Raw genomic sequence first — 14,900 nt, forward strand, 5'->3', positions numbered from 1 at the left:
TAACATGGTAACAGCAAAACATCTTTTCATCCTATTTGTCATAAGGTACATTCATCTCGATTCATCGATTCATTCAGAATTAAATATAGAATTTCAAAATTTCTATTGAATACTAAAAATCTGAAAAATTCGATTCGATATTTTTAAGTATTCTCATGAAAATATCAACTTTTATACATATTTGAGTAGAAAAAATTACATGTTATTAAAAAAAGTCATTCTATTTTTTTAAAATAATTTCAAGTGGTAATTATAGTCAATTCTGTGTTCGCATTGCACCATCATGATCACATAATCACAGGTATTTTATTTCTTTTTCCATACAGATTTTATTTATTTCCTGATATGCTGTATAAAGGAGAATGGTAAAACTAAATAATTCTCTCCGAGGAAAAAACATAATATTTATACGGTCAAATTCTCAAAATGCGTAGTCACTTTCAAAGAAGGAAGGAGGGCTTTTTTGGAGAAAAAATAACTTCTTGAATTTAATTGTTGTCGTTTATAATCCATGTAAAACAGTTATATTGTATAAACTCTACTTTGTTCCTTCCATTAGTTTTGCTTAATTTCAATTATGTCTGAATATGATGTCTGACATGCTAGACTAGTCAAATTCTCAAAATGTACTCATTTTCAAAGAAGAATTCTTTCCGAGAAACGGAAAATTTGAAATTTTACTAATTTTTTTCTTCTAGGCTAAATCATTGTAAATTCTTTCGACATGAGAATACAAAGAAATTACGTTATTCATTTGACCTGGTTTCTGGCCCTTTCCTCTTACTGCTTATACCAGGTATGTACCATATCAGTTTGTTTTTAATGAACACCGATATTTAATCCTTTACTCTCGGGTACGTTAATTTTTTTCTCCGGTAAATTTTTCCACCCAGAACATTCTTATTTCAAACCCCCTGCTTATCAATTTTTGGGAAAATGTTTTTGAATGTTCCCTCTTTTGTCCTAATTCTGCCGTATTAGCCTCTTTTTTCCAACCCCCCCACGCTTATTCCAACCCCCCTGGCTATTAGATACCCGAGAGTATGTCTATGTTAATCCTCTTCTCTTTCGCCATTCTATCGAGCTATTGTGAGCCTAAAATGTAATATCTGCTTTATACGCTGATTAAAAAATCATATTCAAAGATTTTCATGTTTCATCATCATCATCCTTCGACCTAGGTCCGAATGGACCTAGGTCGGAAACAAACAATAACCCTCCCTCCACAGCTCTCGATCAGCCATTGCAGTGCCCAGTTCCTCAATCTCTAGCCCTGTTTCTCGTTTCAAAGTATCAAGAAAAGTGCGCTTTCTCGAGCGCCTAGTGCCCGCAGGACACCAAAGTAAGATCTCAGACACCATTTCGTTTTTCGCACGGAAACAGTGACCTGAGAAAGAGAGCATCCTGCTAGTCAGGACAGAGGAAATTCTTGGGAGTCCATGATATATCTCTTGAAGGGTTGGGTGGTTGCGCCAATCAAGATTCTGGACTCTTTTCAAAAGATTTGTATAGCAGCCATCAAGGCTCTTCAGCATGGTTTTTGTCATGGTCCAAGTCTCCGAGCCATATAGAAGAATGGGCTCGACAAGACTTCTAAAAGTTTGAAGTTTAAGAGCGTTAGACAAATTAGAGTGCCATATCTTGTTTAACTTATTACAAGCTTTCCAAGCTAGACCTTTCCTAATTTTAAAATCGTTTTCAGAGCTGTTAATATGAGAGCCAAGATATTTAAAATCCTTCACAAGTTTGATATTGACACCATTCTTGGAAGTTAAAGGGAGAACAATCCCAGAGGAGCTGATAAATTCAGTTTTTCCAGCATTGCAATAAAGACCGACTTGACTGGCCGAAGTTTCAAGTGAGTGAAGAAGACTTTCAAGATTTTGAATACTCTCAGAAACTAAGGCAAGATCGTCAGCAAAGTCAAGATCGGTCAGAAAAAGGCCGCGGTTACGCTTGCGCAGGGGAACTTTAATTTTGATTCCCTTGTCATTAGATAAGTCAACAGAAATTCTTAAAACATAATCTAAAACAATGATAAAAAGAAAGGGAGCTAAGGTGTCACCTTGTAGAACTCCAGCATGAATGTCAAAAATATCAGTGTCTCCGTCAGCTGTAATGACCTTTGCTTTGGTGGACACATAGAGTGCCCTGATGGCTGAAATGAGTTTCTCTGGAATGCCGTACAATTTAAGAATTTCAAACATTTTTACACGAGATATGGAATCAAAGGCTTTTTTAAAGTCAACAAAGCAAATAAAAGCATCTTTGTTAAGTTTTCGCATTTCTTCCAAAATACGCCTGATGGCTAAAATCTGTGTAAGAGTACTTCTTCCCTTCCGAAAACCATTTTGGTTTTTTCTTAGAAGAGGATCAAGAACTGGAACGATACGTTGTAAAAGAAGTTTGTTGAAGATTTTGGCGGCGATAGGCGATATTTTCATGTTTAAAATGTCCGTGAAACTGTCAAAGCACGAGGGGTAAAAAATCGTAACGATGAAAACTTTTTTATGACAGCTTCTATCCATTCTTGATAAAGACAATTAATAATGTATCAAGTAATGGCGGCAATTTTACGCCCCCCCCCCCCCATAACTGTACCAGTCAACACTGTCCAAAGTCGACCATATTTGGCGTGGATAATTTCGCGTATTTTGGCCATTTTTTCGCGAAAGTTAGTCCTCGCGAAATATTCAAAATCGGAATTTAGGCCTCTACGAAAGTGAGAGAAATTGGATGAAAAAGAGGCCAATTTGCAAAATTTTGTTCATGCAAAAACTCAATTAATCCACTTAAGGTACCATCTCAAAGAAAATTGTAAACCTGCAATAAAAGATATCAAAAAATTAAGATTGAATACTTATTAAATAATTATAGGTTAACTGCACCAACTCGACGATTCCCGAGGATGGCTCCACCAACAATTCCACTAACACATCTTTCAACCAAACAGACGTCTCAAACTCTACTACAGATTCCTCCAACTCCACTCTTAACTCAACTTCCAACTCCACTCTTAACTCAACTTTAAACACCAATTCTACCATTGACTCAAATAACACACAACTCAATGATACAGAACTTATGAATACTACAACCCCTATACCGACCACTACTCGGCCAACACCGACCCCATGGCGCCCCTCAATCATGATGGAAGAAGCCAAGTTTAACAACGACTTAAGCCGTCTCATTATCACATTCAACGAGACACTGAACAAAACTCTTGATTACACTGATTGCTCCACTGTGTTTAACACATCTACCTTGCAGAAACATTTAGGGTGGAATGCAATCTGTCGACAGCTTACAGATACTTCTATAGAGGTCATACCTTCAGTATACGCTATTGTCAGAAGCGGTTATCCTATTGATGCAAACCCTAAGAATTTCGCACCTGTCGATATTGAAGTCACGTTCTTTACTGCACCGTCATACAACCTCGTTCTTGACGGACGTCAACAAATGTGTGGATGCACTGACGGTAATCTACACTTCAACCTAGACAAATCGACGGGGCTGGCTTACGGAGCTTTAAGAAAAATCATATGGAGAATTGAATGGGTGGGCCATCTCCCTTTACCACCACCACCCGCAATCCCGCCTTCGTCCTCATCCATTGTAATATCGAGCACCCAATACGACTTAATGACGTCATCTAATATTGTCTCAATGACGTCGTCGATCGCATCATCATCATATCTAAATTCTACTGGATATCTTTTCAACGCGACAGTGGTGCATGATGGGATTACGTCATCACCGATATCCGATGGGATTACGTCATCAGTGACATTCTACAATCAACCAATGAATAACACGTCTATTGAACAGGCATCAGAATCGACTTCTATAACTGAAGAGAGTATCGCATTGAATACTGGCAGTATCTCTTCTTCTTTCGTACCGGAAGCCTCATCCAGCATGCCAGTAGACCCTACTTCAAGCGATATTTTTGCAACGTCTTTTGCTCCCGTGGTTTCAACAAGTCTAGCAGACATGAATGTGCAGCCTTCTTCTTCGATAGAAGATTATCTAGTGTTCTCCTCTTCGGCAATTATAGAATATTCCCGTCCAATACCAACCAATCCTAATGCTACCTTATACTTGGAACCTTTTAGAAACAAAGCAGAGATATCTTTACCATTGTCCATTTTCAATGAATCTGAAATTTACCAATTACGGGTGGAAGCTGAAAACGCGTTTGGAGCCCGCGCGGTCCGCGTGTTAAACATTTCGTTTGATTACCAGTGTTTCCCAACCACCGAGTTGCGACGGATTGCTCACCAAGACTTGGCCTATGAAGTTGTTTTGTATTATCCACCGTGCTTTGATGGGGATCGCAACCGAACCTATCAATGGAGCTATTCATCAACAAGCTTGAATGTAGAGATTGATTCTCACTTACAGACAACAGTCAATCATTACGTCATCAGAAGATCAATGTTAAAGGATGGCGAAATGTACACAGTCAAAGTGAAGGTCAATGAATCTTCTCAAGTCAATATTACCACAAAGACTGCCAATTTCACTTTCGTTGCCCGACCGCTTGAAGCTCGCGTACGTGGGTTCCACTTAACGGCAGGATGGAATCAAGTGCTCCGATTGGACGGCAGTCAATCACGTGATCCTGATTCGAAAACGACGGATACCGAAACAAAAGCATGGAGCTGTATTGATGAAAATGGAAATGCTTGTTTGGATATTAATGGTCAGGCAATAACCACTACTGGAGATATGTGGAATCTTCCAATCAATAATTTGACTTTCCCGACACTGTTAGTCAATGGATCAGTACCGACTGAAAATAAGTAAGTTTGAAACACCTTTTGATTTCAAACCTGGAGTGGTCACCACTAGCTAAGTATCTCGAAGCTAGATTAGGATAGAATTTCAAATCACTTGCTACGTTTTTACTAAAAGATCAGGGATTTCACTTTGTTTTTGATAGGCTGGTTAATGAAAAGTTAACTCCGGCGATTTTTAGATTCTAGGCCGGCGAATTATTAGCAGTCCCAGTTTATTGATTAGCGTGAATATCTCATTGAGGCGATAAACCGAAATTTCGACAAGTGAATTGTATTTTTCCCGTGCCTTGGACCGACAAAATTTGTCGTTCGCTGACCCTAAATAGGACGCCTTATAGATCGTTTGATTGGTGTAGTCTCTCGTTGCCTGAAGAAAACCCAGTAAGTTTATAAGCTTTACTTTTTTTTCTAGGTTCACTTTCAAGTTGTTGTACACGAAAGGTGCAAGGTCAGCACAAGATGAAGTCAGTGTTACCATCTTACCACCAAACACACCTCAGTTGGTTGTCTACTCATCACAACATCGAATCTCAAGAGCTTCTCCTGTTGCTTTCGTTGCTGAAGCCTTTGGCACTTTCACTGAAACACTGTCTTATTCGTGGAAATGTTATGACAGTCTTGGTAAGGAAATTTTCTTTGGACTTCAAATTTCTTAGGACTTCAAATTTCTTAGGACTTCAAATTTCTTAGGACTTCAAATTTCTTAGAACTTCAAATTTAAACTACTTGGCAAAGGAAACCTTTCACTGAAACACTGTTATATTCGTGGAAATGTTATGACAGTCTAGGTTCGCAAGGTTTCTTTTAGGACTTCTCAATTAAATAGTGACCTAGACGTCAAGTGAACATTCTAACATAACAAAGCTTACTCTTTGAGATGGTGACAAAGAAAGAGAGTCGCTTGTCGATCCATGAGTTTGGAATTTGTGTTGGTTGTATTTTTTCCTGTTAACAGATAATGTTCGATAGATTTAAAAATGACCTTTTCATGATTCTATTGCAGATCTGTCCAAGAAAAACATTTTGCCATCAACCATGACTCAATCAGGATCCATGACCATTGATCAAGGTGTGACCAAGCATCACGTGCAACTTGCTGTTCTAAGGATCCCTGGCCTCACTTTCTTAAAAGAGATTGACTTGGTTTGTGAATGCACTTTTGGTGAAAATGTTGCAAGCGCTAGAGTGACCTACACGCGTATCTATTCGCCGTTTTTGGTGCGTCAACCAAAATCTGGTGAAAGCCTTGCGACTGAATTCCGATTTCACTTGGATTACGTTTTATCAGGATTCGGAAACTCATTGCTTTCGTACCGGTTCGGGTATTACCCTGATACCGATCTGATTCCGGTTCAGTATCTCACTGGATGGACCAGCCTGAATTATATTGACAAAGTAAGGTTACCTCTACTGGCTGACCTTGAAGCTGGTGAATCAAAGAATCTGAAGATCTTTGCGCAAATCAGAAATGATGTTGAAATGTTAGACTATGTAGACCACGAAGTTGTGCTCACCAAACCTTCAAATCAAGATACAAACCTCCTCTCACTGGTCAGTAAATCAACGAAAGAAATGCTTAAGTATAACTTGTACGAAGGTTGCGCTTTCTTGACGATGCAACTCATTTTACAACCTAACCTTAACTCCTTGGTGGTCAAAAAACGCCGTAGAAGAGCGTTACCAGAAAGTGATCTTCAAACGGATGTTATTGAGTTGATTGATATCACCATGGCATCACCCTTTCAACCAGAGCTCATTGACCAAGCTATCAATACCATCAATTATTTGATTCAAAGGTCGAACGGTCGTCTGCATGAAGACATGACTTCCAAGATCAATGATTTTCTCTTACACGTGACGTCACACAGTGATTTTATGGACCTTTCTGGAGATATTGATTATGGTTTCCAGGTACATTATGTTTTTCTTGATTTGGTCAAATATTGAAAATCGTCCTTTTTTTTCAAATTCTAATTCCTTTGAGAACGGGAGTCGTTCGTTTACTTTTTTGAGATTCCTTTCGCATTATACCGTTTTATATAAAATATTCCATGTCTGATTTGAACGGCCCGACTTTTCACCCTGCCTATTTCGATTTTGATACCATGCCTAGACATTACGCACGACGTTCCGAAATGGTTCTGAAACGCTGTGTGAACATAAAAAAAATTCGAAACTTCAAAGACTTTGTCAGAACATAACGGTCTCGCTCCACTTACTTCATCGGAGCGGAACTGCACCATTTGCTTTCTCCGAAACTTTCGGAAACCAAATTATTGAACACTTTATATCAGTGATGACAAAAACCAAAGCTTAAGTGGGCAGAAAGTTGGCTGTCTGAATACAATACCCTTTTTGACGCCAATGCAACAACTTATTTCTTTTTCAAGCAGAGATTTTAGCTGCCAAATTCCTGCTCACTTTTTGTCTAGACTAGACAGGGCAGAGGTAGTATCCCTGCCCGGGGGGGGCACTGGGTTTGCGGACTGACGGTATGTGCGGGCCAAAAATTGGCTTTTAAAATTGCACCCTTACAGTGCAGCAAAAGTCAGTGAAAATCATACCCTTAGAGTGCATTTTCCCCCAAATTTTCGATCCCTTTCGTGCAAAAAATGGTCAAAATTCTAGCATTTTTGGTCAAAATATCTAGGTTTTTCAAGAATTTTCTGAAATTTCTACCCTTACAGTGCATCTCTAGTTTTTCCAACCCTTACAGTGCATTTTAAACATATTGGAAAAGGTACCCTTAGGGCCCGCACATACCCGTCGGTCCTTTTGCCCAGCTGCCCCCCCCCCGGGTATCCCTGCCTCCACATACCAACTTTTCCTAATACAGTCAACTCTCTCTAATTCGAACCTCTACTATTCGAATCTTTCTATAATTCGAACTAAAATATTGGTCCCCTCAGCTGAAAATCAGTATAAAATACTTTCTGTTATTCGAATCCTTCTCTAATTCGAAGAAAATTTTTAATCCCTTGAAGTTGAAGATCGAAGTAGAGAGAGTCAAATGTACTAGATATTTTAATCTTCTATTCATTATTTTTTTAATTTTCATTTCAGTTCAAATCTGTTCTTCAATCATTGAGTGGTTTGTTAGGATACGGTGATAACGTGGCAATAATCCAACCCTCTCTTGATTCAATCATTCAACCATACATTATGAAAATGCTACAAGACAAAGACTCGCCATATTTGGTAGAGAAAGATTGGACTTCCGATCGAATCAGTGTGAAATACACTTCTTTCCATTCCATTGGAGACCCTGATACTGTTTTGAAAATAGATGCTTTGAAAAGTAAATATCAAGCTTGGAATTGTAGTGATGATGTAAATGCTCAAAAATGCCATGGTTTTTACATTAGTGAGGTTAGTGATTTCAAGCTGCTCGTATTTGATTGTGTATACCTTATCGGGGAAAACTTCGTCGGGGAAAATTTTCGTCGGGGAAAAATTCGTCACTTGCTGGTAGTTGGTAAACGCGTTAAGGCCAGGGAAAATTTTCGTCGGGGAAAATATTCGTCATTTGCCCAAAATTTCGTCACTTTTCCCCGACGAAGTTTTCCCCGATAAGGTACAGTCAACTCTCTCTCTAATTCGAACTTTTATTTTGGAATCTTTCTGTAATTAAACCTAAAATGGTTTGTCTCCTCAGCTGGGAAGTGGTATAAATTACTCTCTGTAATCCGAATCTTTTTCAAATTCGAAAAATCTTTTGGTCACTTGAAGAAGAGCGGATTAGAGAGAGTATATGTATAAGAAAGAGAGTATGGCATTGATCAGAGGTAATCTTAAATGATTCAGCCCTACTGTGATGACAATATACTGTGTATCTAGAACTGCCGTAAAAAAATTTTTTTTAATTTGATTAAAATCTTAGTACCAGCAATGGTGGTGAAAACACCCTCCTCTACCTCGAACCAGCACGTTAATCTCGTGATCCAAGCCACAATAAACTTCCAATATGAATAATTACTTGGTCGATAAACTCAAACTTATTTAGATTGGTTAAAATGATTTTTAACTTCTCTTTGTCAACTTTAGGTAATCTACAAAGGCTCCGTGTTCAACAACTATCTGTTCAACCAATACAGTGGTGGACCCATCGCTGACATATATCAGATCGATGCATGGTTTTTACACCCTGACGAACAGACGTATAAACGTCATGATTTGGGTAATGAGACCGCATTCGAAGTTAATTTACCGCTCCTCGATACCAGCGTGCAGAAAGGTGACGATATCCAGGTAATATTATATTGTGATTTTTACTGATATGTAAAGAGGGTTTAAGAAAGTTTACCTCCATTTGAATCTTGCCCTTTCATTGTTTTGTGTTTTCTGATAAAAGTCTACCCTTCTTTCCTTTTTCGATGTCAAACATTGTCAAATTATCTAGAAAGTTACTCTTAGGTTCAAAATAAATGGGCGTTTGGGTTTTCAGAAGTACAATTTCCAACCCCCCCCCCCCGTTTATTTGGAACCTAAGAGTATGTCCTTGATAACTTTGAGGTTTGAATTGATTACGTTTGACTCTTTAAATTTTCTTCATAGTGTTTATTATGGGACGAAAACAAAAGCTCTTTCAATGAATCTGAATGCATCACTGAAACACTATTGACAGCCGGGATAGTGACTTGCCAATGTTCAAGGGTGGGAAAGATTGCCGCCCGAAAAACGCCACCACTTTATCCTCCGACAACTGAATCGCCTTTCTTAGGTAAGAACAAGAAAACTCTGTCTTCGTAAGACTTTTTTGAGCTTTTATTTTTCAAGTCAAATGTATGTGGTAATATTTTTATTTTAACGATTTCTATTTTCATTACTGTCGCCCGTATCACCACGAACTTTTCAGCTTTTTTGAAAGCGCGTCTTTTTTACGAAAAAAGTAGTTGGTTTAGGCTGCCTGAAGCCTTCCTCTATTGTGAAGAATTTTAAACTATTAAGCCTAATAAAGATATGAATTCTGTCCTTATTAGGCAAAAATCCTAATGTGGCTATATGTAGCCTAATTTGCAAAAGATCTGTTTAAAATTCATTTTTTTAAACGTATCTTATTGTTCACATCTAGCGGACAACTTGACGTACGCGATGTACTTTTACGCGGACGACAACCGATGCTCACCTCCCAAATACGATTTTTTTCGCCCCAAGTTCAAGACACAGTTGTGTGAATTGCTCGGTATTAGCATGAAGAGGATGAAAATCACTGGGTGTACGATTGCTGACGTCATCGGCATAATTATGCACTTCTACATCATTGACAAGGTATATACTTGATTTTAACACTATTTTGCTCAAATCCAAAAATTCTAGTCAACTTGTTCCATTTCATCTCACTTCATCTCTATAATATTCCCACATTCTGTATTATCTAAATTCGATAATATTTCTAAATTGATTTTTCACTTTCCATCCATGCATATTTCTTCAACCCTGATACAGCAGAGTCTTTTTAACTCGAACCTTTGTAACACAAATGTCTCCTTAACTCGAACAAGTTTTTTTGTCCCTTCAATTAACGATGCCTTGTAAATCTTACTTCATAACTCGAAATTTAATTGTCTTCTCTGTGGGAGTTTGAGTTATAGTCTTACAATCATTGACAAAACTTATGGCACAAAGCCCAAAAAGAACATTTCTCCCCTTCCCCCAAACAATACCGAGTTTATGTATGTGTGTTTTTCTGCGACGGAGGCGGTAAGGTTTTACTTTGTATAAACCCTGACTGACTGAAGACGACGTGAAATCAGCACTTTTATTGTCCCCGATATTGCAAACCGCTTTGGTCACTTTTCCGTCCTAAGTGCAAATACCTTATCGGGGAAAACTTCGTCGGGCAAAAGTGACGAAATTTTTGACAAGTGACGAATGTTTTCCCCGACGAAAATTTTCCCCGGCCTTAATGCGTTTACCAACTACCAGCAAGTGACGAATTTTCCCCGACGAAAATTTTCCCCGACAAAAATTTTCCCCGACGAAGTTTTCCCCGACGAAGTTTTCCCCGATAAGGTACATAAACTTGCTAATGCTGTCGGAGCGGGATAAAGGACCGATTCTTGCCTACCAACATTGTTGTTGCCCTGTATCTAAATTTGACCGCCAGAAATGTGCCATAATATACTAGCAACGATTGTAGCTGTACCTTAATTGCAGGTTTTTGACTTTTTAATTTTGCATGACATAACCCGGGTTATGAATGATGATTTAAAAGTTTCATCGTTTTTCATTTCTTCAGATTGGTGAGCGACGGAACATCAATATCGAGATGCAGATGGATGAAATCATGGAACAGGAATCCTTCAAAGTTCAAATGAACCAGGTGAGAGTTCTTATTTCAGTTCTTATTCCAGGATTTATTTATAAGAACATCCAAAATTTTTAAAGCCTTCCGATATTCTTAACTTTTTGAGTTTTAAGCCTAAAATGTTCTTCTTGGTACGATTTTGTGAGTATTTTGTGCTATTTCCTATAAATTAGGTGTTGTAGTAGAGTCCACGCCTTAAAAAATGTTTTTAACTTGCTTTTAATATTTTGGCCATCGACGCCTTATGCACTTTTATAGATTGTTCTTATAAAAGATACGTATGCGAGAATAATTAACATTCAATAATGAATATAATATTTAGGGTGGTGACGTTTACATGTTTGACATTTCACAAACAACGCCCAAACCGCCTCCTCCAACCATCCCGCCCATTGGGGAAGTCACAGTGGATTGGGTGCCCATTTATATTTCAATTGGTGCTGTGATTGGATTGTTTATACGTAAGTATTTATCACCTTAAAAGTGATAATCAGATTGTTTGAGATTTTTGGTTCTTAAAAGCAAAAATTATTTGGAGTTTTGCTTAGGACCACGAGATCGAAACATCTGATTATCCATTTAAATTTGGTTGTTTGCAAGATCATTCAAAGCGTGTCGTAAAGTACTTTACAGGCGGCTAAAACGTAGATTTTCAGTTGAAATATTCTGTTACTTCGTTATGATAATATAGTTGATTATTATCCGACGCGCGTAAATAGCGACATTTGATTGGCTTCTTTGCTGTCCAATATTTTCGAATATATAGCTTCCATGGAGGCTACATATTTCAAAAATTGACGTCACACAACGAGTTCAATGACAATTGAGCATCTTCTCTTTGACGTTACGTCACAAAATAAAATAAGACTTTTGAATAAAAAACTACCAAAAAAACAGATTTACAAGCATATAAATTGGAATTATGTTTGAAAACGAGAAATATTTTAGCGATGAACGGATAATAAACCATTTATTTGGACGCAGTCTCATCCAATATGAAAAATATTGGGCTACGAGAAAAGATATTGGACTCAGCGAAGCCTCGTCCAATATCTTTTCTCGCACGCCCAATATTTTTGCATATTTGATTCGACTTTGTCCAATAACTGCTTATTATTATCCGACGCGCGTAAATAGCGACATTTGATTGGCTTCTTTGCTGTCCAATATTTTCGAATATATAGCTTCCATGGAGGCTACATATTTCAAAAATTGACGTCACACAACGAGTTCAAATAGCTTGGCTAACAAAATTATCAATTATTGTTATATTGTGGACTCTCCATAACTCGAACACGCACGAAAAACGAAAAAAGTTTTATCGAATTATGGAAATTTGTGGGTTTTGGAGTAAGGTTTATAAGGCATTTTGTTAACTGAAAGTCCCAGAAAACTTCTAGTTATTCGAGTTATATAGAGGTTCGAATTATCCCAGCTGCCACACAACGTTATTTCAACGTCCATACAACGTTCATAACGTCCATATAACGTTAGAAGAACGTTGAAACAACGTTGTGTGCCAGCTGGGATGAAGACTCAACTGTATCATTAAATTCATTTTCAGTAATCATTGTTCTGGTGTACTGTTACCACACGAAAGCCCTGCGTGACAAGAAGTTCACAAAAGTCAACAGCGACAAGAAAGCTAAGCAGCTCGATGAAGAGGAAGAGAATGAAAAGACTGGCAAACCGTCTAAGAAGCAACATGCACAACAAATGGCTGCTATACTAGAAGGTATACTATTTGACATTATTCATTATTCATAGAGTTATTTCAACTTTCTATTTAAATCATATTGCACTGAAGATGACAACTGTCGAAAAGCTTATGTTTAATTTTTTGAATAAAAAACTTCGTGTCGAAAATCAACAAATGCCTGCATAACCTTCATCATCATTTAATTGTATTTCACAGGTCTATTGACCTCTACGAAATAATGTTAAGATGGGGTTAAGATTTATGATATATCTAATGCTTCAGCTTTTCACATCCGGAAGATATTAAAGCATGTTTTTCTATCAAACGTTAAAAAAGTGGCCATGTCATAATTTGTTGAATAAAGAGTTTAAAAAATGCATCTGTTATTTTGTTATTTCTATGCTATAGCTTCAAATAAAATTTGCCACATATTTTAACTAAAAATATATTTTTTTACTACAGAGGATCTTGTCACTGAAGATGCCGCTATCATTATCCCTATGAACTGCCTCCCCCCGCCCTCTTCGAAAAACACACAATCACGTAAAAGAAGCTCAGTGGCACCTGTTCTTGATGCTAACGCTATTGCAATTGGCACAAGTGATACAATGTCTGCCGCCCCAGGAGCTGGTTATGCTTCCTTTCAAGCACGCCAACAAGCCGCCCTTGAACCGCCCCGTTTGATTTTAGACGATGAAGATGACAAAGAGGAGGCGGAGGAGGAAACCACCCCTCCTGAAGAACCCATAACGGATACTTTTAAACCCAAAGCCACCGTTGTGATGCATTCGTTGACAGCGGTACGAAAGAAGAAAGACAGTACTCCTCTGCAATCTCTGGTGCAGGGCAATGATGATAATGACAGTGAAGACGGGGTCTTAGAAATGAGACAAAATGACGATCAAACACCTGATTATTCTAACGATCAATCTTTGGTCTGACACACTAAGACGTTTCGTGAAGTGATCACTGATCTCTAAACTACTTGACTGGATCGGACTATCCGTTTATTTGAATCGTGTCCAGGTTTAGAGCTGATTAGTCTGCCATGTTTTCAATTCTCGTCGTCAACAGCGCGATTCGAATGTTTCGAAATTAATTCGAACGTTCGAAAATCCAATGTAAAATAGAAAACAATTTGGTGGACTAGTCAACTGAACACACTTCCACGGGAAATCTGTGAGCAGTTAGTTTATCTAGTTGTGTGTAAAAGAATATGGTGGTCCCGTTACTGATTGTTAGCTTGTACTACCACGAAAATAACTTTAATGGCTTTGAATTGTATTTTAACATTAACTGTATTAATTAGATGTGCACATAACCGTATCGAATTCAATCGATCCACTCACTGGAAAGAATTCATTTGATCTTATTTTAAACTACATTATCAAATAATATTTCTGATTTGAAACTTTTTTCAACAAAATTTCAGTTCTGCTCTATTATGTCACCATTTTAAAACCCAGGGTGGGGGAGGGTACTTAGGTGAAACAGGTGTCGAGTATGTGCGAGCCATTAGATACTCTTTTTAATGCCTTTGAAGTCTCTCAAAGGGTCAAATCACTAAAATATAAAATTTCTCTCTCAAAGGGTCACAATTTTCGGGAAAAATCATCCAAAGTTTTGACAAAAAATAACTCAAAGGGTCTCAGAAATGTAAAAAAAAAATATTCTTTCAAAGTTTCGATTTTTGATTTTTTGCTCATACATTCCCGTCACCCCGCAAACCTAGTACCTCCTCCCGGCTCCATAAATATCCTTTTGTTGCTGAAAGCTTTCCTTAAGATTACTTATTTTGTGTAACAAAATGTGCAAGCGTATTGCCTGTTTCGCTAAAGGATACTGATATACGCCTTTTAAAAAGGTTTAGTTTCCTCAAATTCGGCTTTGTCAACCAAAATGAAATTAGAAATGTCTAAGCTGCTAGATGTAGACTACCAGGGAGAAATTTGTAACGCTGAGAACCCTGTAACCCTCTTTTAAATGAGGTTAGAGAGCTTTTGTGATGTCGATCTGAGAAAATATCGCTATATTTTAAACATATCGGGAGGTGTTAAGGTCGCTACCCACGAGGGCGGTCAATGAA

At 37.9% G+C, this 14,900-nt stretch overlaps 1 protein-coding gene across 1 annotated transcript; it reads left to right on the plus strand.

Annotated features, from left to right (window-relative positions):
* Positions 1 to 158: 158 nt before the first annotated feature.
* LOC136823511 (uncharacterized) lies at positions 159 to 14,225 on the plus strand. Its single transcript, XM_067079701.1, has 13 exons — positions 159 to 301; positions 699 to 796; positions 2,878 to 4,811; positions 5,221 to 5,429; positions 5,812 to 6,719; positions 7,872 to 8,177; positions 8,853 to 9,056; positions 9,363 to 9,528; positions 9,880 to 10,076; positions 11,047 to 11,130; positions 11,438 to 11,576; positions 12,680 to 12,850; positions 13,277 to 14,225. Exons 2-13 carry the CDS (start codon positions 725 to 727, stop codon positions 13,753 to 13,755), a joined length of 4,869 nt encoding a protein of 1,622 aa, XP_066935802.1. The 5' UTR covers positions 159 to 301; positions 699 to 724; the 3' UTR covers positions 13,756 to 14,225.
* Positions 14,226 to 14,900: the final 675 nt, after the last annotated feature.

The sequence above is a fragment of the Clytia hemisphaerica genome, unplaced genomic scaffold, assembly GCF_902728285.1.
Source record: "Clytia hemisphaerica strain Z4C2 unplaced genomic scaffold, Clytia hemisphaerica genome assembly, whole genome shotgun sequence".
Lineage (NCBI taxonomy): Eukaryota > Metazoa > Cnidaria > Hydrozoa > Leptothecata > Clytiidae > Clytia > Clytia hemisphaerica.